The 23,887-nt window shown below is 48.7% G+C and overlaps 1 protein-coding gene across 1 annotated transcript in view; it reads right to left on the bottom strand.

Annotated features, from left to right (window-relative positions):
- LOC119391859 (fatty acid synthase) overlaps window positions 1-23,887 on the bottom strand; it is a 306,146-nt gene that overhangs the window by 112,869 nt on the left and 169,390 nt on the right. The window contains exons 11-12 of the mRNA XM_037659508.1: window positions 11,378-11,581; window positions 2,067-2,324 (exon numbers count right to left, since the gene is read on the bottom strand). Of these exons, the coding sequence (XP_037515436.1) occupies window positions 2,067-2,324; window positions 11,378-11,581 (462 nt within the window). The remainder of the gene's footprint in view (window positions 1-2,066; window positions 2,325-11,377; window positions 11,582-23,887) is intronic.

Here is a 23,887-nt window from a genome sequence, read left to right as displayed (position 1 = left end):
AAACTCCGAATTTCAGAGTATTGGGGATTTACAAAAATAAACTACGTTTTTTTTGCCGAAAAAGTAAATTCCGAAAAACATCCTCCGAATTCCAATAAAAATGAACTGCGAAAACACAGAGCCCTAGTTATGTCATACGTTGTAGCTACAGCTCTAACAGCTTCGCTCTTAAAATGACAGCTTAAAATGATAACATTTTATTTATTTATTTGCAGGATACCTGCGTTGCCTCAAAGGCGTTATCGCAGGGGAGACATCTGTATGATCATATGCTACATGTTTTACAGTGAAAATAAGCAACAAAAATATATGAAACAAGGTTAACATCAAGATAAACAAGTGAAACACTTGTTGAAACAAGTGAAACAAGTGAAACATTTGTTGCTCTTCCTTAGGGATCGTTCTTCTAAAGCATCCAAATTTAGCCTATTCATAGCAGGCACCCTTTGGCAAACGGGCTTGAGGAAGGGTAAAGATAGTGACTTAACAATAAGGATGGGGACCGATGTTACTGTAAAGACTGTGCACAATTGTACCCTGGCGTGCTACTTGTCTGCTTACAGAGCAAGCAAGCAGTCGCAGCCTAAACAGCAAGCTGGTTTGCATAAGTAAGCAGAGGAAGTTTGCGACTATACTTGGAGTGCCAACAAACATGTTGGTCACTGCTGGAATGAACGAGAAGAGATTGATAACAGGCAAAACATTTCTAATAGCATGCAGTGAAGATCTGCGTTAGCTCCTATCTGATGATTTGGCATGCCAGCCATTTTTTGTGAGCTTGTAAGTTCACTCGCGGCGGGTGTTGCCGAAGTTGACACCACTTTTTGTAGCGCCCTTGTTCAAAACATACTGACTAGCCTTGAGATGTTCCTCACTGAGGTAGCGAACATTTGGTTGGGTTCTACCAGGTCCGATGCCCTTGGCACCAAACCTGGGAGCCTTCCTAGCCTGAGACTGTGTACAGATAAAGACTGAGAGCAGATTCTGTCTCTCGCACAGATCAGCAGTCTGGAAGGTCTCCTGTACAGGGACACCCATTTACGTGCATGCTACAGAGACAGGTTGATGTTCTCCATGCATTTTAAAGTCATATTGCTCTGATTGATCTTCTTCTTTGGGATGCTGCCTGCCCTGATTGAGTTTACCAGGTGGCAGAGCAGCATACCATCCTGCAGGGTTTCGTAGAAGTTGACCATGTCACCAGAAATGCTGATATCATGGATCCTACTTGGACTGGATCTTCAAATGAGCTACAGGCCCTAATAAGTATTTGGTTGCGCGCTGTTTCGCTATCCTGTCCTGTATTCCGCCGAAAGAATTGTGGTTGAAGTGCTCGCGACACATGGTACACACCGGCAACGCCTGACAGCAGTTAAGTGCATCGGCATTTGTACATGTGTCATAGAATATCTCGAAGTTATCGCAGTGGCCGCGTAACGTAGAAATAGTAAAAGACGCGGGCGTGGCAATATTGTTAACATTTTGCAACCATTTTGCAGAAGTACTTGAAATAGTGTCCTAGTAGTCTGACCCTAACATTTATAAATCTAACATTAAAACAGCAAACGAATTGTCAGCCCTAATATACTATGACTTGCGTGCTCAAGAATCGTCATAAAGCGGAAGCGTTACTATAGCAGGGATAAAATACAAGGACATTTTTCACCGCGCCTACGTTTATGTCAGTTCCGCAGTTGTTTTGGGCCTTTATGAAGAAATATTCGTATTTACCAATAGCCACTACCTGTTGCCATTCTGCACAGCCACTATAATCACGCGGCGTTGTCTTCACTCCACGGAGGTAAGAGTGTTCTCGCCAGTTCTCTCGCTTATCCTGTGTGGGATTAGTATAATTTTACTCATCCACTAGTTTAGCAGAACAGACTGTTGGGCTAGTTGGTTATCCATGCTCGTAAATTTTTAGCGCTTATTCCTTCAGGAATCACTAGCTTCATCGGGCAGCTTTTTGGCGACTCTCGCAACTGAAAAACGTTTTGTTGTATTCGTATGGTGAGAACATTCTAACACTGGTGATGTAGGCAGTGATAAACAAAAAGAGGTATCACCTGGGCCAACATCGGGAAATCATTCCATTTGGCGACCGTCCACTGCTGGGAGTGGTCCCAGCTGACGAGGTGCCCGATGTTGGGAGTGCCACGTGGTACAGGCAGGGGCACAGGCGGATACAGCGGAGATGGGTCAAACTTCACGCCCAGAGTATGCAACTGGCCCAAAGTGTTGAGGAAGAAGCTCACATTGTCCACATCGCGCTTCATCAATCCAAGGCAAGTCGCTTCAGCGCCAACGGAGCGCCTCATCACCGACTGCAAGCATTCGAAACAATACAGCGGCGTGAGTCATTCTGATACGACAAAAATGGGCCGTTTGACAAGTGAGAAACGAAGGCTCTACCTTGCCAGTTTCTTTACACTGGATGAATAGGAAAAAAATGGTTTTAATATAACTCGCATAGTAGAGGTATTTAAATGGTGACTAAACTGGCGCAAACTGATCAGTTTACTGTTGCAGAGTAAACTATGTGTCCAATTGAAAGTACACAAATGGGAACTATGGCGTATCACATGAGAAGTCTGGTAATGTAGCTGTAAAGATATTGAGATTATGAAATGCATTTGCGAATTCGGCAGTTTGGCATTTGAACAGCAGAATGTGGTTCTCAGACACGTTCTGCTGGCGACACAGCGTTCCGTTATGCAAACACAGTGTTCAATAATGGGCAATGTAAAAACACAAGCATTCTCATTATAGTTTTTTAAATAAGAGGCCCTGTCTCGCATCGACACTTACCTTGAGCCAGCAGCTGCAATTATTATCTGAGTGCGAACACTATCAGAGTCATCATTGAATGGCTTCGCGGTGTCAGAAATATGCGCTAATAGGCAAACCACGCATGAAAAGCTTTATTTGTGCAAAATAATATATTAAATACTCACCCAGATATCGCAATAATAATTGGATATTGTTTTAACAAGTTTAGTTTCATTACCACAAGTAGTTGAATAAACATCATTCCCTTGTGTAAAACTGTTCTTCCTTCGCATTTGCCGGTTGCATAACAGGAATTTAGAACGTGAAGCATTTCACTTTGCGCATATGATCTGAGCACGAAGTACCACGCTACCCAAGGTTCTGTCGTGTGTAGTGGTATTGGGGTAGCTTAGTTCGTGAAGTATTGCTATGCTAAGCTCAGGGGCGCTGGTTCGATTCGCGGGCGGCCGTGGAGGCCGCCTTTTCATGCGGTGAAGTGCAAAGAACGCTCGCGTGCTCAAAGCTAGGTAACACTGGTTTGAGCAGCGGAACTTGAAACGAGATACAATAAGAAGACAGACAAGGAGGCTGCTGTCTGTCTTCCTTTCGTCCCTCGTTTAAGTTCCGCTGCTCAAACCAGTGTTAGCTATGGACCAACTAGCTCCGACGAATACCGCTTTAAAATTAGGGTCGCTTTAGGTAACCTCAGGCGGTCGACATTAATCCGGAGTTCCCCAATACGGCGTACCTAATACTCATATTGTGGTTTGGCATGTAAACCAGAAGCAATTATTCTTACTATTTCGATTTCGCCAAAGGTTCCCTCTTTGTCGCGGAAACCTCCGATTTGAAACAACAGTGTGACTGAACTTCATGCACTCTCCGGGCGCTCGATTTAAATGTCAGCGCATTCGATCGATTATGTGTGTCACAAATTACGCGCAGATTTACGGATTTCTATAAAAACGATTATGACATGAGTATTCACGTGCAACAACTTTCCATATAAGCAACTGCTCTGATGTTCATAATTATAATTTTAATAAACAACTTCTCTCACGTTGGCAATTACAAATGCAATGACAAACAATTAAATTGTGGTTTCTGTGCAGCTTCAGCAGCGCCTAAGTATTTGACTCTCGACGTCGCTGCTGTTTTAGCGTTGTTATAAAAATGTGTTATATCTGAAAATAACGCCATGCATCATCAACTTGTAAACATGTGGCATTTTTTTTATAAAGTGCCAAGTTCCATTTACTTTAAGTTACACTGAGAAAAACGCTGTTATTTAGTATTGAGAATATGCCCGGGCCTGATCCAACAATGTTTTGCCATTTTGGCAACGTCGCCAAAATACCTTAAGCCTACCTTGCGGCTAAAATCTATATCACTCACTACTGTCGGTATTCACAAGTAAAAGGCGTATTCCGATCTCAAGGATTCGAGCATTTCATTTGGACTTGAACTGGCTACGCAAAAATAGTTAAAATGGCAGCAAATGAAGGATATAGCAATATTTTGCGACAAAATGAACTTCATCCTTGTGTTTTCGATGATCCCGTCATTAGCTACATGGGCGTAATGGCGATGACTATAGATTTGGAGACCAAGTAGTCCTTCCTGCCAACAGCCGCAGTGTTCTGGACTGTCGACAGCACTTTCTTGTTCTTGGCATTAATCACAGGCCTCCAATTTGTTAAGCCCTTCATTTTCTTCTTAAGTGATTCATATAGTTTTTGATGCTGCGCCGTTTGCGATCACTTGTTGAAGGAATACATCGGTGTCCATTATAATTTCCCTTGCCTCCTGTTTAAAATATATCGTCTTTGAGCGACAGAACGACATCATACTGTAGCAGAAAACTTCAAAAGAAAGTCTAAGAGGCACAAACGAGTAGGAACGTCGGTCCCTCTTGTTTCCGCTCGAGTTTTGCTCTACCGTATCATGTCCTTCAGTAAGTAACAACCCGGCCAAGAAAAATTAATTGTGGAGCAAGAATCCAATAGCAAAGCAACTAGGACGCAAATGAAACAAGTTGGATGCGGCCATGTTGGTTGCTTTGTTACGATTGTTGACGCAGTGCTGGTTTATCAGATCTGGCTCAGTTTGATGCAGACAAGTGCTGGATTTGGCAGATTTTAAAAAATTCGTAACTGGTTTTTAAATGCGGAGCGTTTCTTATACCCTTGTTACACAGGCAAGCTAACCGCAGTTACGACCAACCACGGTTAACCGCGTTGAACCACGGTTAGCGCCAACCACGGTTCGCCGATGTTACACGGCGAACTAGCGACCTCGGTTAAAGCGGACTTGCTTTGGTGTGAAGGGCTCTGCGTCTGGCGGCAGTCCGGCGTTGAACTCGGCTGTCAATGCCGCGTCCACTTTCGCATTCTTTGAGGTGCTCCGCAGATGACGCTAATTGTTTTCCCAAAGCCTTATCAGGCTTTCTGTGGTTCGTGCAGTCCAATTTGTTTTTCACGAACGCTCGCGGCGTACACACGTCCTCCATGGAGGCCGCCATTTTCTCGGTTAGCCGCCAAACCGAGGTCGCCAAGCTCGGTTTCGTACAACCGCGGTTAGCGGCATAACCGAGGTTTCGCATACCGTGTAACATAAGGGAACCGCGGTTACGCGTAACCGCCGTTACACTAACCGAGGTTTAGGCTGCCCGTGTAACAAGGGTTGTAAAGAAACTATCGATCAGCCAAGGAACCACACAGACAGCCGTTCATCGTTCCAACTTCTTCTACTGCTGCAGTGCTCGCCTGCACGCGTTTATTCCTTTTCTTTTTCAACATACTCCCGCCCCCCAGTAGTGTCGCTCAATTCGAGCTTGTACAATTTCTGTACTGGCTTTCTTAAAAACTTTCCGTCTTGGGCTTTCACCCGGCAAGCTTGGATTATGCCATCTTGACCCGGGTAAACGTCTGTGACTCGCCCAAGGGGCCAAACACCTCGAGAAATGCCAGGCTCTTCAATGATTACCACATCATCTACTCGTAGACAGCTGCTGGGATGTGCAGGGTATAGGTGAAGTGCCCGCAGTTCTAGCAAATACTCTTTTTTCCATCGCATCCACAGGTGATCTATCAGCTTCTGTCTGTGTCTCAACTTCTTGCTGATGTCACTGCGAGTAGTCTGAGAACTTATAGCATCGTAGTAATTGTTGGGCCGCTCTGGAGAAGCTAACAAGGAACGTCCAACAAGAAAATGCGCCGGACATATCGGAGAAGGCTCTTTGGCGTCCGTGTACGTGTAGGTCAATGGTCTTGAGTTAACAACTGCTTCAACCACCAGTAGCATCGTCTCGGTTTGTTCGCTGATGAGTTTGCTCTTTCCCATCACCTTGCGCAGCGATGACTTCACTGTTCGGACAAGCCTCTCCCACCAACCACCCCACCAAGGTGCACCCGGAACGATAAACTTCCATTCGATGCGATGGGTCAGTAGGAAAGACGCGAACTGAGAGCTCTTCATGACATTCCAGATGTTCCTGAGGTCCCGTGATGCTCTCTTAAAGGCAAGAGCGTTGTCCTCTCTGCGAGCTGGTACCCCTCTGCGAGCCAGAAACCGGCGCAACGCTAGTAAGAAAGCGCTTGTCGAGATCGCACTCGTCAGTTCAAGGTGTACTGCTCTCGTCGTCGCACAGGTGAACAGCAGGATGTAAGCTTTCGATGCATCACCATGTAGCTCCTGTTGATTTATATATAGTGGACCTGCAAAGTCCAATCCCACTACATCAAACGGTCGTGGCGAGAGAAGCCGGTCCTCAGGCATCGGCGCATATTGTACGTTTCCAGGTTTCATGTTGTACCTTCGGCAGAGGAAGCAAGTATAATGATTCGTTTAACTTCTTGTCGAGCGTGGATAATCCAATAACGCTGTCGTATTTGCATCATAGTGCTTGCCACACCACCATACAAAGCTCTGCAGTGAGCCTCTGTCACTACCAAAGCCGTGAAGGGATGCCTCTGTGGTAGCATGACCGGATGCTTTTCGTCATACGTAGCGTCGATTCTTTCAAGTCGTCCAACAAGCCGAAGCTGTCCGCTTTGGTCCAAGAAAGGGTGAAGATCGAGCAGCTTCGAGTGTTTTGAGAGAGCGTCTCCAAGTTGAAGCTGTTCGACGTCCTTCGCGAATACTTCGAGTTGAACTCGTTGTACCCAAAACCTTTCAGCCTTGCATAGCTCCAGTGTCGAAATTGTTTCGCTGAGCGATGTTTGAATACCACGGCATCGATCCACAAAGCGGAAGACCCAGGCGGTGACGCGCAGGAGCTTCTGCAGATTGTTGTGCTTGCTTAAATCAATCACAGGGTGTAATTTCCTGGATGATGCTTGAAGAAATACATGTTGCGTGTCAATCTCTGCCTCTTCGTTGATCGGTGTGCACTGGTTCGGTTCGGTAGGCCAGTTTGATTTCGGCTGGGACAACCGTTCAGATCCATACCACCAACAGAGACATGCACGTAGAGTCTTCAAAGGTATGCCCCTAGTCAGTACATCTGACGGGTTGTCTTCACCCGGGCAGTAGCGCCATAGCACTGGTTCAGTAGCTTTTGCTATTTCAGTCACTCTGTGTTTTACAAACTGACTCAACTTGCTATGGTCACAGCGGATCCATCTCAATGTGATCATAGAGTCAGTCCACATGACGCCGTGGTAATCTTTTGAATCCCATGAGGAACAAATGTACTTTAGCAATCTGGCTTCCACTACCGCGGCCATAAGCTCGAGCTTTGGTAGTGTTAATGTCTTAATAGGTGCCCCTCTTGACTTCGCTACTATCAGTGAAGTAGACGAGTTCCCGTCTTCGTCGAATGCTCTCAAATAGGCACATGCTCCATAAGCCTTCAGGCTGGCGTCGACGAATATGTGCAGTTCAGCCTCTTTCACTGCTCCATGAAGCCCGTCTCTCACGCAGCGCGGAATCTTTATGTGGCCAAGCTGAATCACGTCCGTACACCAGGCTCTCCACTGCGTCTTGATGTCCTCGGGTAATTGATCATCCCAGGAACGGCCTAAAACCCAAAGGCGTTGAAACAAAAGCTTCGCTGTTACGGTGAAAGGCGATAGAATGCCAAGCGGGTCATAAATTCGAGAAGCAGCCTTTAGTAGAGTACGTTTCGTGTCGGGCTGACCAGCGACTAAATATTGTGCCACAGATTTGGAAGAAAAGTTGAAGTAGTCCTTTTCTATATCCCATTGCATTCCCAAGGCCGCAGCTGCTTCTCTGGATGCTCCTTCTACTTGCTCCTCCTGGTTGTCGAAAATGTTCTGCAGCTGATGGTTATTGGTCTTCCACTTTCTGAGGTTCATACCTGCATCTCTCATGATTGCCTTTGACTGTTCATAGATGCGCAGACTTTCATGGAATGCTGTTGATGAGATTGTTTCGTCATCACCAATTGCTTGTACTTTTAGAATGTAGACCATGAGGCTGGAGTCGCAGTCCAGAAAGGCTTTTTGCTGACTGGGTCCTTGTAGTGTCCATCCAAACGCTGTGTCGATCGCTACCAGTCCTGGAACTTCTGCGCTCTTTACAATTTCTCCAGACATTACTTGCCAAAGATGGTCAGCTCCAATCAACAAGCTGAGGCCATTTTCCGTCTCGGCGTCGAACTTCTTTTCGTCCGCGATGAATTTCCCTTCGAGCCGCAGGTTCTGAAGGAAGTGGCTGTCAGCTTTCGGGGAAGCAATGTCGTGACAAATAGCTGGGACAACAATTGCACGCTCTATGCGGGTGTCGGAAGAGTGCTGGCTGCGCAGCGGAACTTCTACAACCTTCCGTCTTTCCGCAGTACTTGGTGATGCGCAGCCAAACGTGTTCAGTGCAATCCGTGTTTCTCCCAGTACCTGCAGGTGTAACTTCCTGACGAGCTCTTCCGTGACGAAGGATCGCTGGCTGCCTCCGTCGAGAATCCCTCGGACATTTCTTGAGCTGTTATCTTTCACGACAAAGGCGCGAAAGGTCTGCAAGTATACTTCTCTGTCATTTATCTCGCTCCCGCTGAGTGCATCCTTGTCGCACAGCATAACCGACTGTGATGACACCATTCCTACTGTGCTTCCGGAGGTGTCCACTGGTCGAGGTGTCACTGTCATGTTCTTCCTGTAGTTAGGGTCGCACATGCTTGATGCGTGCCTCCCATGACAGCTCGAGCACGTGAGTTTGATTTGGCAGGACCGTGCCTGATGACCTCGTGACGTGCATCGATAGCAGCGGTTGTCCTTAGTCAGCATCTCTTTCTTAGAAGTGACAGAGAGGACGGCGTCGCAGGCGCGTGTGCCATGCTTCTTTGATTTGCAGAAAAAACACTCGTTCCAGTTGCACGATGCGCTGTGTAGTACAGAAGCGGTGCTGGCGCTGCTGCCTCGAGTTCGCTGTGCACGGTCATCAACCGGTCGCTCTGCAAATGGCTTACACTGCTCCCGGCTTTCCAGTTCGACGCGTGTAAATGTAAGCAGCTCCTTTAACTCAGCTCCTTTAACTCTGCACGCAGCTGCAGCGGCTGGCTCGAAGACGTTTACAGAAGACCCGCTTTCCATTAACGCTTGACTGCGCTTTCCACGTGTATAGGCCAAAACGATGTCACACGGCAATGCTTGCTGTAACATGTCGATCAGCATCGCTGAGAAACTGAGCGTGGGAACGTTTAGCGCAGTCAGACACCTGATGTTGAGCTGCACGGCATCGTAAAGTCGCCTGAGGCCTCGAACGTCGCTTCCTGACTTCACGTGAGGGAGGCTGCGAAGCGCTGACAGGTGGTGTTGCTCTATCCGTTTCCGATCTCCGAAGCGTTCTTTTAGCAACTCTATGGCGTCTGCGTAACATGATTCGGAAGTCGGAAAACCAGATATCGCCGCTGCCGCTTCACCCGCAAGGTAATGCCGTAGATAGAAAACTTCGTTGTAGTTGATAGAGCGTTGTTGAGATAAACAGTCTGCTCGCACTGCTCCCAGAAGGCTGACCACTCGTGAATGTCTCCTCTAAATGTTGGCATGCCAAGGTTCGGCAGTCTTGGGCCAATTCCGGTCGGAGCATCAGGAGCTGATGGGGTTGCGTTCTGAGGAGCAGTCGCCGTTGTACTGTTTCCGCGTTCCAAATCGGCTACTCTGCATCGAATCTCGGCGAGCATGCTAATGGCTTGGTCGTTGTACTCTGCCGCCGCTACGTACTCCGCTTCGAGCTCCTCGTCAGCTAGGTGCTCTTCTAGTGCATCATTAATCTTCGAGAGCTCGCTGTTGCTAGCCGACAAACAGTCATAAATACCTGTTAGCTTGGGATTGTCCGCGGTAGGATCCGTCAGCAGGGACCGTGCTTCCTGTATAAGCTTGGTATTCTGAGCTCGTTGAGCTGCGCGCTTGGTCTTTAGGCGATCCATCCGTGCAGACGTCGAAGTGTCGGGCCCACGCTGATCACGAGCGATGCGTTGCGAGTCCTCGCCGCCCGCAGAGCGACGCGGTCGAGTAGACGGTCCCCTTGAGTCGTGCGACGAAAGAGATGTGTCCGCACGAGGGTTTTCGGCACCAAAATGTAAAGAAACTATCGATCAGCCAAGGAACCACACAGACAGCCGTTCATCGTTACAACTTCTTCTTCTTCTGCTGCAGTGGTCGCCTGCACGCGTTTATTCCTTTTCTTTTTCAACAAGGGTATTAGTCGCACCTGCGGCGACGGCCGCTGTCCACACCCCCACTGCCGATGCTCGGCTCGTCTCGTGCCGGCAGCAAGCCTCTCCTCTCCCTCCCTCACATTCTCGGCTCGTCTCGTGCCGGCAGCAGGCCTCTCCCTCTCTCCTTCCCTCCCTCCCTCCCTTCTCTCCGTCCCTTCCTCCTCTCGACCGAACGCGGGCGGTGTGTATATAAGCGGCGGAGCCTGCGTTCGGAATTGAGTCAAGGGCGTCTTTACTTGGCTTTCGCTTGACTTGACGCTTTGCTTGACTCGCGTAGATGCGATGGAAGCAACAGTACCTTCAATCAGCGTCCCACCACTCGTTGAAGGCAACGTTACCCCACCCTCACTGTCGTCGGCGTCAACAACAGCAAGCAACGCAGAAGACAAGGCTGCGAAGAGACGAGCATACGACGCTGAACGCAAGCGTTTGAAGCAAGCTGCGGACCCGGAACTTCGTGCGCGAGAAGCTGCTGCGAGACGGCAACGACGGGCTTCGGATCCTTAACTCGGGGAACGAGAAGCAGCTGCTAAACGGCAATGACGGTCTGTGGATCCTGAACGTCGTGCTCGAGAAGCAGCAAGCGTTCGTGAACATCGAGCAGCGGATTCATCACTCGGGCAGCGCGACGCTTCTGCGAAAGCCAATTACGCAGCATTCGCGTGATACCCCCACCACTCTGCGACGTATTTACTCGAGTTCCCGCCGTGGGAAGATGCGGGCGACATTTTTGAGCCCACGTTGCAATCAGGAATTGCCCCAAACTGATTACAATTTTTTTTTTTAAAGTGAAAGACACTTAGACGTGCTTTACGTTCCCATGAAATATAGCCCAGTTTCGGTTTATGGGTGTGGATCTTTTAGAGAAAAACGGCCACACATATACGTGAATCGAATAAATGGCTGATAGGTTATTATAAAAAGTTCCCTCACCTGTAGAAGGCAATGCGGTGCAACCTCAATCAAGATAGCGTCCTTGGGAACGTGTTGCAGAGCTTCGAAGAAAAACACAGGCGATACGAGGTTGTTCAGGTGATACTCTGGCGTGAACTTTTCCGCAAGGGCCTCTTGCCAGCGGTGCGGTGGTAGCGAAGTGCTCAACCAACGTTTGCTGCGCGTCTTCGGTTCTGGAACAATCTGTAATAGAACCAGAAATACAGACGTTTTAGATGTAACGGTTGTGCTCCCAACTAAATGATAACGAATATCTTAGTTTAAGCCATTGACTGAAGCACGTTGCAGTATTGTAGATATCAGTTATGTGTGCGACTTTAGAAAGAAATTGCGGCATGTGATTACGTGTGCTTTTATAATGTTCAGGTTCTTTCTCGCTTCGAGAATTGGTGAATAGTAATATGAGCATTCTGCTTCCAACTGTAGGTAATGTGTTTGTCTTAAACTTTGTAAAAATCTTTCCTACTAGTATCATCCGCGTTTAACTTAAAATGCTGAAAAACAATACGTGAATATATAGTCATCCACGATTATAAATTCTACAAATTTATTGCTGCAATCCGATACATGTAAGAAGGCTTCAAGATAACTGTTCTGGAACGCGAGTTTCTTTTTTGGGTATTTCGCTGCTGTTATTGAAACGTAGACAGGTGGCCAGAGACTGTCAAGACTGTCAATCTCGTAGCTGAGTACCATCGCCAGTAGAATTATAAAGTGCATACAGGGCGCGTAACGTCTCGCTTACGAATTCTTTGTCACTGAACGTTCTAAATATATAAATTAATTGCCAGTGCTTTGGGTGTTCGATGACATTTTAGATTAACTCTATAGATTTCACATCGCTAATTGCGTTGCTTTGCCGGTGAGCACTTTGAAAGTATCGTACCCATTATCTCTGCAGTGAGCAGAAATAACACTGCTTTTACATAAACTTTATTGTCAAAACTTACGTGACAATCAGTCACTGTTCCCCCAGTTCTATAAGTGAAAGGCTGTGTAAACGACCTGATAGAAATATGTAAAGCATAACAAATGAAACCAAAACAATACCATTTCTGTAGGCTATGAGCTCACTTCTTAGGCATCGGCATTGGGTTTATTAGATCGCCTTTAATAAGAATACTCATATTATGAGACGACGTCAGGTACGATGGTACGAATGTTGTATTTACAACTTAGACGCGCGAGCCAAAGATGGTACACCCGGCGAGACAAAAGATGACGATGATTTGTGCGCACAGGTGAAGATGATGAACTACACAGTCGACGCTCACACTATTTTGCCCCTTCACGAAAGCGGTGAGCAAGCCATCTATTTAGTAAGGGTACGAGCGCCGGACATAGGGGTTCAGGCGAGACACATGGACGATCTCGGTGCCGCAACGACGGCGGTCAGTGGCCGAACTAAGATGAGCGACGCGATAATTCACGGCAGATGTTCGTTGAAGCACGGTGTATGGACCCAGATACCTCTGAATGAATGTTTCCTAAAGCCCCAGTGTTCGAACAGGTGTCCGAAGGAGCACTTCGTCACCTGGGTGGAACAAAACTACTCTACCTCTCGCATGAGAACGAACTTTCTTCTTGGCCTGAATGGTAGCGGTGTTGGCGCGGGCATTTCAGAGCGGCGGGCGACGTGGGCAGCGAGCTTTTCTGGGAGAGACGTAGATGGGACAGAGGGCGTCGAGAAAAAGCAAGTGTCCAGAACAAAAGGTGGTGCACGGCCATACACGAGGAAAAACGGGCGTTAACTTGTAGTGCGTTGTATGGCAGTATTGCAGGCAAAATTGACGAAAGGTAGTATAGTGTCCCAGGTGTTGCGATTTGGTGGAACATGCATAAAGATCATGTCGGACAAAGTTCGATGAAAGCGCTAGGTGAGACCATTTTTCTGCGAATGATGTGCCCATGTCGTCTTATGGATGGTGTTTAGGGGCAGTGGGACTTCAGCGAGGACATGGGAAAGAAATGTCTTGCCACGGTCACTAAGGAGAATGCAAGGGGTGCCGTGACGCACGATAATGGCACGCAGGACAGACTAGGCGACTTCGGAGGCAGCGACAGAAGGAAGAGCTGCCGTATCAGCGTAGCGAGTTAGGTGGTCCACGGCAGTAACAATCTAGCGGTGATCGGCGGGTGTAGGCGGAAGAAGTCCGTATAAGTCTATTCCCACGAACTCGAATGGAGCGGACGGGCATAGTAGAGGTTCGTAAGGGCCACCGGAAAGAGATGTCGAATGTTTTCGGCGGTGACATGACGAACAGGAATCGACGTACTTGGAAACACTAGTGGAGAGACCAGGCCAGAAGAAGCGAGTTTTGATGCGATCGTAGGTTTTGTGAAAACCTAAGTGACCAGCTGTCGGGTCTGCATGAAAGGCTTCTGAAACTTGGAGTCGAAGGGAGCGAGGGACGTCCGGGACCCGTCGTTTACCGAGAGGATTGCACATTTGCCGAAGTAATGCTCCATTGCTAAGTTTGAAACGCGTGAGTTGTCGGCTTAAGCGGTGGTTGGGAGCACCGGACAAGCCAGTGAGTCGATCGATCATTGTGCGGCACTATGTATCTGCACGTTGGAGCGAGACGAGGTGTGTGGACTGAAGGAAGTCAGCCGGTGCAGTGAACTTGATCGGACTAATACTGGTCATCTGCTTGCTGGCTTGACTGAGAGGTACCGCAGAGCATGAAAGTGCCACGCAGTTATTTTGCGACAGCGCAAAGTGCGACATAGCGTCGGCATCTTGGCGTTTCCTGCCATACCTATATGTGACACTGCAGTCACACTCCTGCAATGAGAGCACCCAACGACCGAGGCATCATGACAAATTCTGCATAGAGGACAACCAACGGGGCACATGATGGTCTGTCACGATTCTAAAATGGCTGCCGTACAAATAGTGCGAAACTTTTGTGCAGACCACACGATGGCGAGGTATTCCTTTATTGCCATAGCACAGTCTCGGCTGGATTTCGCCGTCGCCGTCATGCACCGTATCTGTATAAGTATGTGTGTATATATATATATATATATATATATATATATAAAAGCCCCAAAGAATAATAATTGAGAAAAATGCTTCTGACGCGCGGAATCGAACCAGGGACCTCTTGCCCCGCAGCGAGTGGCGCTAAACACTACGCCACGAAACGCAGATCCTTCACGTAGCTAACGGCGAGCGTTATATACACACCCTTTACGGCTGGACGGACTCAGAGACGGCCGGCGCTTATAAGCATTTCTTCATTACCAGTGAGATGGCGCTAGGAGCGCGACGGGTGCATTTAAAAGTCATCGGCGAGCTCGCTCACTTCTTCTATTTGCGCAGGGAAGAACCTTGCGCTTCCGCTTTCTGCTCGCGCGGTTTTCTCGTGGTGAGGGGAAGAGGAATGTTTCAAGTGTTCACCGGGATGTCCGCGCTCATGTTACGGAGCGTACGAAAGTCACTCGAGTTCAAGAGACGCCGCTAAACGAACAAACAGAAGATGAGCGCGAACTATCAAGTGTCACAGCTCGACACTTAAGCACGCTAGTTTCCTTCGCTGCTTCGGCTACCTTTGCAACGGGAGCGCTCTTCAAAGTTCAAACTGATAGTATCCATTGGCGAGCCTCACTTCGTATAGCATTAGTTTCTTGCTATCGCATTCATTGCTTCGCCCTTGCGGCGAAACTGTGACCTTTTTTCAGTTATGCTGTAATTGCGCTTAGCTAGAGAGACAGTGCGGCTCGCATGTGCCACGACTTGCTCTTGCAAGGTCTGTTCCCGCTGCAGCAGGACAGTTCCGATTCCATGCCCACTTGCGTCAGTGTGTGAGATCGTAGGGGCTGAGGCATCGAAATGGCGAGAAACTGGCCCTAAAGTGAGGCATCGCTTGAAAGTCTAAAAAGCGACTTCACAGTCGTCCGTCCAAAAAAGGATGTACCTGTGGTCCGAAAATTGTGTAGAGGACCTGCGATAGTAGCACAATCGCGGACAAACCGGCGGAAGTACGACGCGAAGCCGAGGAAGCCGCGAACATGTCTTAGCGTGGTGGGTTTAGGAAAGCTCAACACAGCGGTAACTTTGTCGGGATCACTTTAAAATCCAATGTTGCTGACAACGTGACCGAACACTTTGATGTTGCGGCCCACAAACCGACACTTCTTGGTATTTATCTAGAGACCGCCATTGGCTAGATACGTTAGTGCCTCTTCTAGACGTTCTATTTACTAAGAAGTTGAAATACCACCAGCCACAAATTCTTGGAGGAAACCTGACGTTTCGAGACCGGCTTGGTCTCTTCTTCAGGGGTGACTGTGCTGATCAGGGGGGCTTCGTCGCAGCTTGTTTTTGGCTCCGCCTTTCTCTTTCCCTCACGTTCCGGAGGCCGTGCACGTAGATCGGAGGCATTGTTCCGAGGGACCGGTTCACATTCGCAGGTGTGTTCTGGATGTTCCACGACTCGAGTAAGAGCCTCCTTCCCAGATTCCTTTCCGTTTCTATGATGGAAGAAACGGAAAGGAAACGGACAGAAACGGAAATGAATCTGGGAAGGAGGCTCTTACTCGAGTCGTGGCACATCCAGAACACACCTGCGAATGTGAACCGGTCCCTCGGAACAATGCCTCCGATCTACGTGCATGGCTTCCGGAACGTGAGGGAAAGAGAAAGGCGGAGCCAAAAACAAGCTGCGACGAAGCCCCCCTGATCAGCACAGTCACCCCTGAAGAAGAGACCAAGCCGGTCTCGAAACGTCGGGTTTCCTCCAAGAATTTGTGGCTGGAGGTATTTCAACTTCTTAATTCTTCCACCCAGCCAGACAGACTTCTGTCGAAATGTTTACATTTAAGTTCTATTTACTGTGAGAAGCTGGACGAAAAGATGACAATGTCATCCAAATAACAAAGACAGGTGTTCTATTTTAAGCCCTGCGGTACCATATCGATCATTCTCTCAAATGTGCATGACGCATTGCAGAGCCCAAAAAGCATCACATTGAAATCGAAGACTCTATCAGGTGTAGCAAATCCAGTCTTCTCTTTATTAGACTCATGCATCGGGATCTCCCAATAGCCAGATCGCAAAGGAAGTCGAGGTTCGAAAAGTATTCAGCGCCCTGTGAGGTGTCAAGCGCATCACCAATCTCTGGCATAGGGTATATATCCTTCCGGGTAATGTTGTTCAGTGTCCTGCAATCAACGGAAAATCGCACTGACCCGTCCTTTCTCTTAACTAGGACAACAGGAGAATACCAAGGGCTTGCTGAAGGCCTGGTAACGTTGCGCGCGAGCATGTCATTGACTTGTTCCTTGACAACCCAGTGTTCTGAAGACGACACACGGAAAGGGCGACGACGAATGATGAGAGATCCGTCTCTATCGATGCGATGAGAGGCCAACGTGTTTTGACCTAAGCCATCCGAACAAACGTCCAAACAATTTCGGTGTTTTGTTAAATTGGCCAGTAAGGCGTGGGTTTGGGTTGAAGTCAGATGTGTCCTCAAAGTGGCCATGAGTCGCCGGGTACTCCGTCTTTGGCTCGCGCGCTTGTGTTGTAAATACAGCAATCGTACCGTCGTACCTGACGTCTTCTTATATGTGGTGGAGCATGCTGTGATTCCCACGTCCTCTTGGTTTACCGGTCACCCTTGGAGCTCAGGTCTTCTTGGCCGCTGGGCTTGCTAAAACATCGATGGCACAAAACGACGTATTCCCTGCCACCCCCGCTCACCCAGCTGAGCCTCACTGCACCCGATTGTTGTGTTTGCAACACAGGCGCGCGAGCCAAAGACGGAACATCGGCGAGACAATCGATGATGATGATTTCTATGCAGAGGTGAGGATGATGAACTACGCAGTCAGCGCTCACACTATTTGATGTTTTAACAGCGGAGCTATATATGCCGAGCATTGCTCCGTGACCACTCAAGAGAAATGATGGTCATCATGAACCGGCACGCGCGCTCTTCATCCTGTTCGTCCTCTTCATCTTGTGCTTCGCTCCCAGGACACGTACGCCGATTTGTCCGACGTGCAATGCAATAACTTTGATGGGTGAGCCAGTGGAGAGTAGCAGGCCAGAGCGCACTAGCTCAGGCCGACCTCTCTGCCTTCAAATAAAGTTCTCTCTCTCTCTTGATGGGGGAGAGAAAGAGTAAAGAGAGAGAGAGAGATAGAGAGAAAGAAGGAGGAAAAGAATGAAAGAAAGAAACATACACAGAGAAATAGAAGCAGAAAAATCATTGCGAAAAACACTTCTTGGCCAGGCGGGATTCCACGATCCGCAGGCGAGCGTCTCAACCACTCGATTTTCCAGGCAGTCTAGCAGAGCATAACATAGCCTTGTATAGTGTAAAGGACAGGCCGCCTTCCCCGTGGTGAAGCCCCCCGTTGACCGCTTCTTTATTGGAACATACTGATACTATCTTAATGATGATGGCACCACTCCTCGTCTTCTACAGAATTTGCAACATCCTCCGTGGCCCCGAAGTGATGCCTGACGGTAAACACAAACACACACGGATTCTAAGGAGACACTATTTGTTCATCGGTATTTGTATGAAGTCCAAGTCAATCCAGGTGGGATCATCCGGGTTTTCTCCTGCACCTGGTCTTCCAGCGGTGCTTCCGACGCTTGTTCCATAGCCGTGCTTTTGAACTCGTCGCCTTTGGTGACCTTGTGCTCTCGATGAGCGGTTTTCGATGGCATGAATGTCCATAATGCAGACACATCCACGAGGTTCTAGTGTAGCCATTTCTGGAAAATTTTCTTGATTTCTTTATCTTGGCTGCGTTTGCCTTGGAAACATCAGGCTTCTTCTTCTGCCTTGGTCTGGACTGTCTCATTCGTGGCTTTGACACTGTTTCGGTATTTTACATCTTAGCTGAAATAAGCCGTATCATCCGCATTGCCTTTGATCTTGCCGTCTGCAGCTTTCTCGAAGAGCCGCAGCTATGATCAGTACAAGGGGCTTGCTTTTGTGCCACCATGGTCTTCTTTCTATTTCTTTTCGCTGTCTGAACTGGCCTTGATTTGCTTCCGCTAAGCACTTGTATGCAAGAATTGCGTCATCCAGCGTCGATAACGCTGAATCTCTGTCCTTGAGGTAGTCGACTTGCACGCTAACTTCCGAGAGGTCGGGATCCGTTTGGTGTAGCAGGTCCGTTAACTTTGTTAGGGCTCGCGTGACGCCAGCCCTGAGTACACCGTGCTTATTACGCAGCTGTTCCGAGTTCGCCATGGCCGTGACGTGAAGGCGTCTCTCGAGAGGCAGTCCCGGGTTTCGCGGCACCAACAATATTGCTGAATGACTGGCTCCCGAACAGTCTAAGAGAGGGACGCTTCTTTAATCTACCATCTAGTCTTGATGCCATCGTAATTGATGGAAGCTATTCAGAACCGTTACAGATCGACGCGCGCCTCTCCGCCATTTGAGCGCTGCATAACCAAGCACGGCAGGCGTTATCATGTGCCGCTCATGGTCGAAGAGCCAGGAATACCAGCCGGAAACAGTAATCACCGACTGGCAGAGCGTCGACTACAACTTCAAATCAACCGCTTCCGAGAGCAGCCAACGTTACTAGAGAAGTACGACCAGGCCATTACAACATATTTCGATGACGGACATGCTGAAAGGGTACAAGAGGAGCAGCCACTCAGAGATAATGTATATTACATGCCTCATCACGCAGTAGTTCGTCGGGACGCCATCACAGCGAAGCTTCGTGTGGTGGTTGATGCATCATCACATGAAGCAGGTCGTCCTTGCCTTAACGATGTCCTGTCGAAGGGTATAAAACTTGGTGCCGACGTCATTCAGCTACTCCTAAAGTTCCGTTGCCACCCCGTAGTTATCGCTGCTGACATAAAGAAAGCATACCTCCAGCTTTTGATTCGGCCTGAACAGCGCGACTTACTGCGGTTCTTTTGGCTGGAAAGACGGCCAACCAAGGAAGAGCCCATGCCACCAATCACAACTTGGCGGATTACCAGAGACCCGTTTGGAGCTGCATCAAGGCTGTTTCTGTTGGCCGCTACAATTCGTCATCACCTGATATCCTGTCAGCACCACTATCCAGACAATGTCGCCTTATTGGAACACGCATTCTACGTAGATGATCTTATCGTCGGGCTACCAAGCGCGAACGCGGTAATAAAAGTATATGAAGAAACAAAGATAATATTCTACGGGGCAAGCATGGAACTTCGCAAGTGGGCTTCGAATTGTGACGCGCTGAAGGAAAGATTCTTACGTGACAACTGCGCCATCGAAAATGAAGCTGGAGATAATGATATGATGAAGATCTTGGGTGTTCCCTGGGAACGTTCGGGTGATTGCCTTCTCTTGAGCACTCAGCACGCAGCCATCTTCAGTGCCGGAAGGCCGGCTACCAAACGTACAGCACTCAAAACCTTGGCCAGAGTTTACGACCCGCTTGGTTACCTCACTCCATTCACCATAAAGGCGAAGATAGTGTTCCAGAATCTATGGAAGAAAAACCTCGCCTGGGATGCCAGTATGCCAGAAGACGAACAGGCCGAATGGAATAGGTGGTGTTCCGACTTGTCCGACACGTCTGTCACTATTCCACGGTATATATTCCTACGAGAAAACATTGATCCCTTTTCATTTGAGCTGCACGTCTTCGCAGATGCCAGTCCCAGAGCATACGGTACGTGTGTTTACGTACGAGTGAACTCGCAACCCGACACATGTTTCGCACGACTCTTAATCAGCAAAGGCCGACTTGCCCCATTGAAGATGGTATCGCTTCCTCGCCTGGAGCGCCTGGCATGCACCACGCGGTGCGGCTTATATGCTACGCGCAAAGGGTCCATTTTCTCCAGCACGCCACTGTTTTCTTGTGGACAGACTCGCTTGTGGCGATAAACTGGATAAGAAGTACAGCAACCAAATTAGAACCATTTGTAGCACAACGTGTAATCGAAATGCAGCAGCATACCAAACCTTCACAATGGTTTCACTGTAACAGCATGGAAAGTCCCGCCGATGTTATAACACGAGGACTATCACGCTCTGACCTCACCAAATCATCGAAGTGGTAAAATGGCCCATCCTCGCTTTCCGACAACACCAGATTTTTCGAAGGTATAGACATCAACCAGTCTAACGCAAATATACTGTTAAATGTGCCGGAGCAACCGAAGAGTGATCAAATCTTGTCCACAGGATCTACGTCTGTCTGTTCATCCGCCATTAGTGTTCGCAAAAACGTCGTGCCCCTGGAAAACTACAGCTCACTAACAAGACTGCTGAGAGTAACTGCATGGATCCAGCGTTTCAGCCGCAACGCAAGACGCTTCCCATCAGCACCTGGACCTCTTAGAGCGGAAGAATTATTTCAAGCTGAACGTTATTGGTTGCTCATATTGCAGGAAGGCTCGTTCCCGATCGAAGTTAGTGCGCTCAAGAAAGGCCAGCCGTTGCCTTCAACATCCCCTGTGCTTCGTTTGTGTCCATTTATGGATGAGAACGGCCTAATTCGCGTCGGTGGGCGACTGCAAGAGCTGCATTCTGAACACGACATTCGTCACCCCATTTTGTTATATAGCAATCATAAGCTCACCAGCCTGCTTGTTTCAGCAGCACATTTGCGTGCGATCCACGGTGGTGCTGAAGCAACTCTCACGGAGCTTCGAGAATGCTTCTGGTTATTAAGAGGGCCCCAAAAAGTGAAGAAAACATTTTTGGCTATAGAATATGCAAACAATGGAAAACGACAATGGAGAGTGAGCCAATGACCCCACTTTCACGCGAGAGAATCACGGAAACCAGCCCCTTCGCGGTCGTTGGACTTGATTACTGTGGGCCGCTGTACGCAAAGTCAACAAGCAGTTCAACAAAGGCTTACATACTTTTCGTTTTCGTGGACCGTTACACGTGCTGTTCACCTTGAGCTCACGTCGGACATGACCACCGCCACAACTTTGCTCGCTTTCCGTCGTTTCGTTGCACGCCGCGGAGTACCCTCAATAGTGTACTCTGACAACGCCCAGACGTTCCGAAGTTGTGCTAAGTCGTTTGGATCTGCGCTACCTGCTCTTCGAGAGTACGCCGCGGAGCTCAGGATACAATGGAGGTTTATCGCAGAAGGAACTCCGTGGTGGGGCGGATGGTAGCAGCTTCTCATTCGTGTAACAAAGGGAGCTCTCAAGAAATCGCTTGGACGCTGCACTCTTAACGTGGAAGCCCTCACAACGATACTGTGCGAGATTGAAGCAGTGATCAACAGCAGACCGCTGACCTATCTCGACAGTGAGACTAACGGGCTACCGCCCTTAACACCATCGCATTTCTGGATGGGTATACGCAGACTATCATTACCGCAACAGATCTGCACATCAGAGCCTCATAACTCGGTTGATCTGCAACGAAAGGCTCGTCATCACCAGCGTGTAACAGCAGAACTTTGGAAGAGATGGAAACGAGCGTACCTACTATTGCTGCGCTCAGCACACAATCGCCCGATATGCCCGACAACAAAACTGCGAGTTGGTGATGTAGTGCTCTTGCAAGAAGACACTGCACCGGCGACATCATGGAAATTGGGCAGAGTGCTTGAGTTACTGCCAGGGAGAGACAATGCAGTGCGCACTTGCTCCGTTCGTCTCGCCAATGGTTCTGTTGTGAATCGCCCGGTACAAAGGCTCTGTGCGCTCGAAGCCTCCGATTCCCCTTGGCCCGCCCCGGATGATGTTGAAAAATAAACCGGAACTGAGCAACAAGAACGTGCGGCATCCGAGGGAAGAGGAAAAAAGCTGAAGTGTGCGAGATGTCGGGATAGGACTGAGCGGCGGACCGTTCGCCATGATTGTAGATTAAAGAAGCGTCCCTCTCTCAGACTGTTCGGGAGACAGTCATTTCGCAATATTGTTGCTGATGGGCGCTCCACGTGTAGAAGGCTTTCGATCTTTGCGATGGCTTGCGTGACGGCCTTTCGTACTTGATTCCGCCTTTCCAATAGGGCCTCCATGATCCGAGCCAGTGTCGGAGACGTAACAAATCACTGGCCGGCAGCGTTGCGAGGCGAAGTTGACATGGCATCTGTTGTGTTGTGTTTCGGTTTCGAAAATGCTTTGTAAGATGCCAGGGGGCGCCGCTCTGGTGTCGTTATTCTACCGGCGCACTTGTAAATAAAAGGGGTGTGTGAGCAGTACTCGTTGTGAGCGGTCGTACTTCTTTTCTTCGGCGCTTCGCGCCAACCCGCGTGTTCGGGGCTGGACGGCGTCCCCGCCGGCCGCGTTCGTCGAGCCGGTCGTCTTCGTCTGCTTCCCTCGTCGGGACCACCAGCCGCCGACACAGCAATGGCGACGAGGTGAAGTACGAACAGTTTCCTTCGTATTCCTTTTTGCCGGTCCGCCTCAATGATTCCATTCTACCGCGACGCTACTTCGGCGTTTTCCGCCATCGCGTCTTGTTCTCCGTAGCGGCCGCCGCGTCGCGTCTCTTCTGCCTTTTCCCCGTCGAGCGGCTCCGCGTCTATTCGTGAACACTGCGGACTTTCTTTTCGCATTGGTGTTTCTCGTTCGTTCTCGTTTCTTCTTTCTTCGTTTCGTGTAGAGTTTTTCTCTTGTGATGGCGTCTCCCATACCTCCACCGCTCTTTCTTTCGACGCCCGGCGATCCGCCGATCCCTTGGGCTGATTGGAAGCTCATTTTCGAAGCTTACGTGGATGCCATCGGGAATGACGCCCGCAAACCGGAGCGGCGGAAGGCCCTTCTGCTTAACGCATTAGGCTACGCCGGTCTAAAACTCTATCAGACGTTTAGTTCCGCCAACGCGTCAGAGACGCCTGCGTCGTCTGACGTATTCCAAGCCGCACTTGCATTGTTCGACGACCATTTTAAAGACGCGTCCTGTGATTATGTCGCGCGCCTCCGCTTCCAAGAGCGTCGTCAGCTCCCCGGTGAGCCCGTGGTAGACTTCATAGCTATAGTCGGTGACAACCTAAGAATAAATATAAGCTCCGCCCACGAGGTCGCATTGCTCATATTTTGCATGCCTCCGCGCTACAAACGAAGTAGTTCCTAAATAATGGCAACGATTTTCGTGCATATAAACATCATTTGGCAATGCTGCACTGACATTGAAATAAAGAAAGCAAAGCTAGATTAAAAACATTGTGAAGGCACCGAGTTCGGCGTCAGCTTAAGATTATATCTGTTGTTTAAATCGCACCCCCCGCCGCGGTCATCTCGGAATCCACGAAGAGGTAATGTACATCTCAAAGGCGCTGTTTCTGCGCAGTATCCATTATGGTAATAAAACAAAGAATGGCACATTAAACGTAAAATTTAAAATAAAGGAATCGTTTTTTTTACGGTTTCACGGAACGAAACAAGGACATTAATCACATTTAATAAGGTCGTTCGTAGTTTTTTACGAAACTTTCACCGCTAGTTTTCTTCAGTCTGCTGTAACTATGGCAACTGTGACTCAACGCGAAGTATGCCGAAGTGGTCTGAGATTGCCTTCGCGAATTTGAATTCTT

This window comes from Rhipicephalus sanguineus, chromosome 4 (genome assembly GCF_013339695.2).
Source record: "Rhipicephalus sanguineus isolate Rsan-2018 chromosome 4, BIME_Rsan_1.4, whole genome shotgun sequence".
NCBI classification, from domain to species: domain Eukaryota; kingdom Metazoa; phylum Arthropoda; class Arachnida; order Ixodida; family Ixodidae; genus Rhipicephalus; species Rhipicephalus sanguineus.
This window is presented reverse-complemented; position numbering and strand designations above follow the sequence as displayed.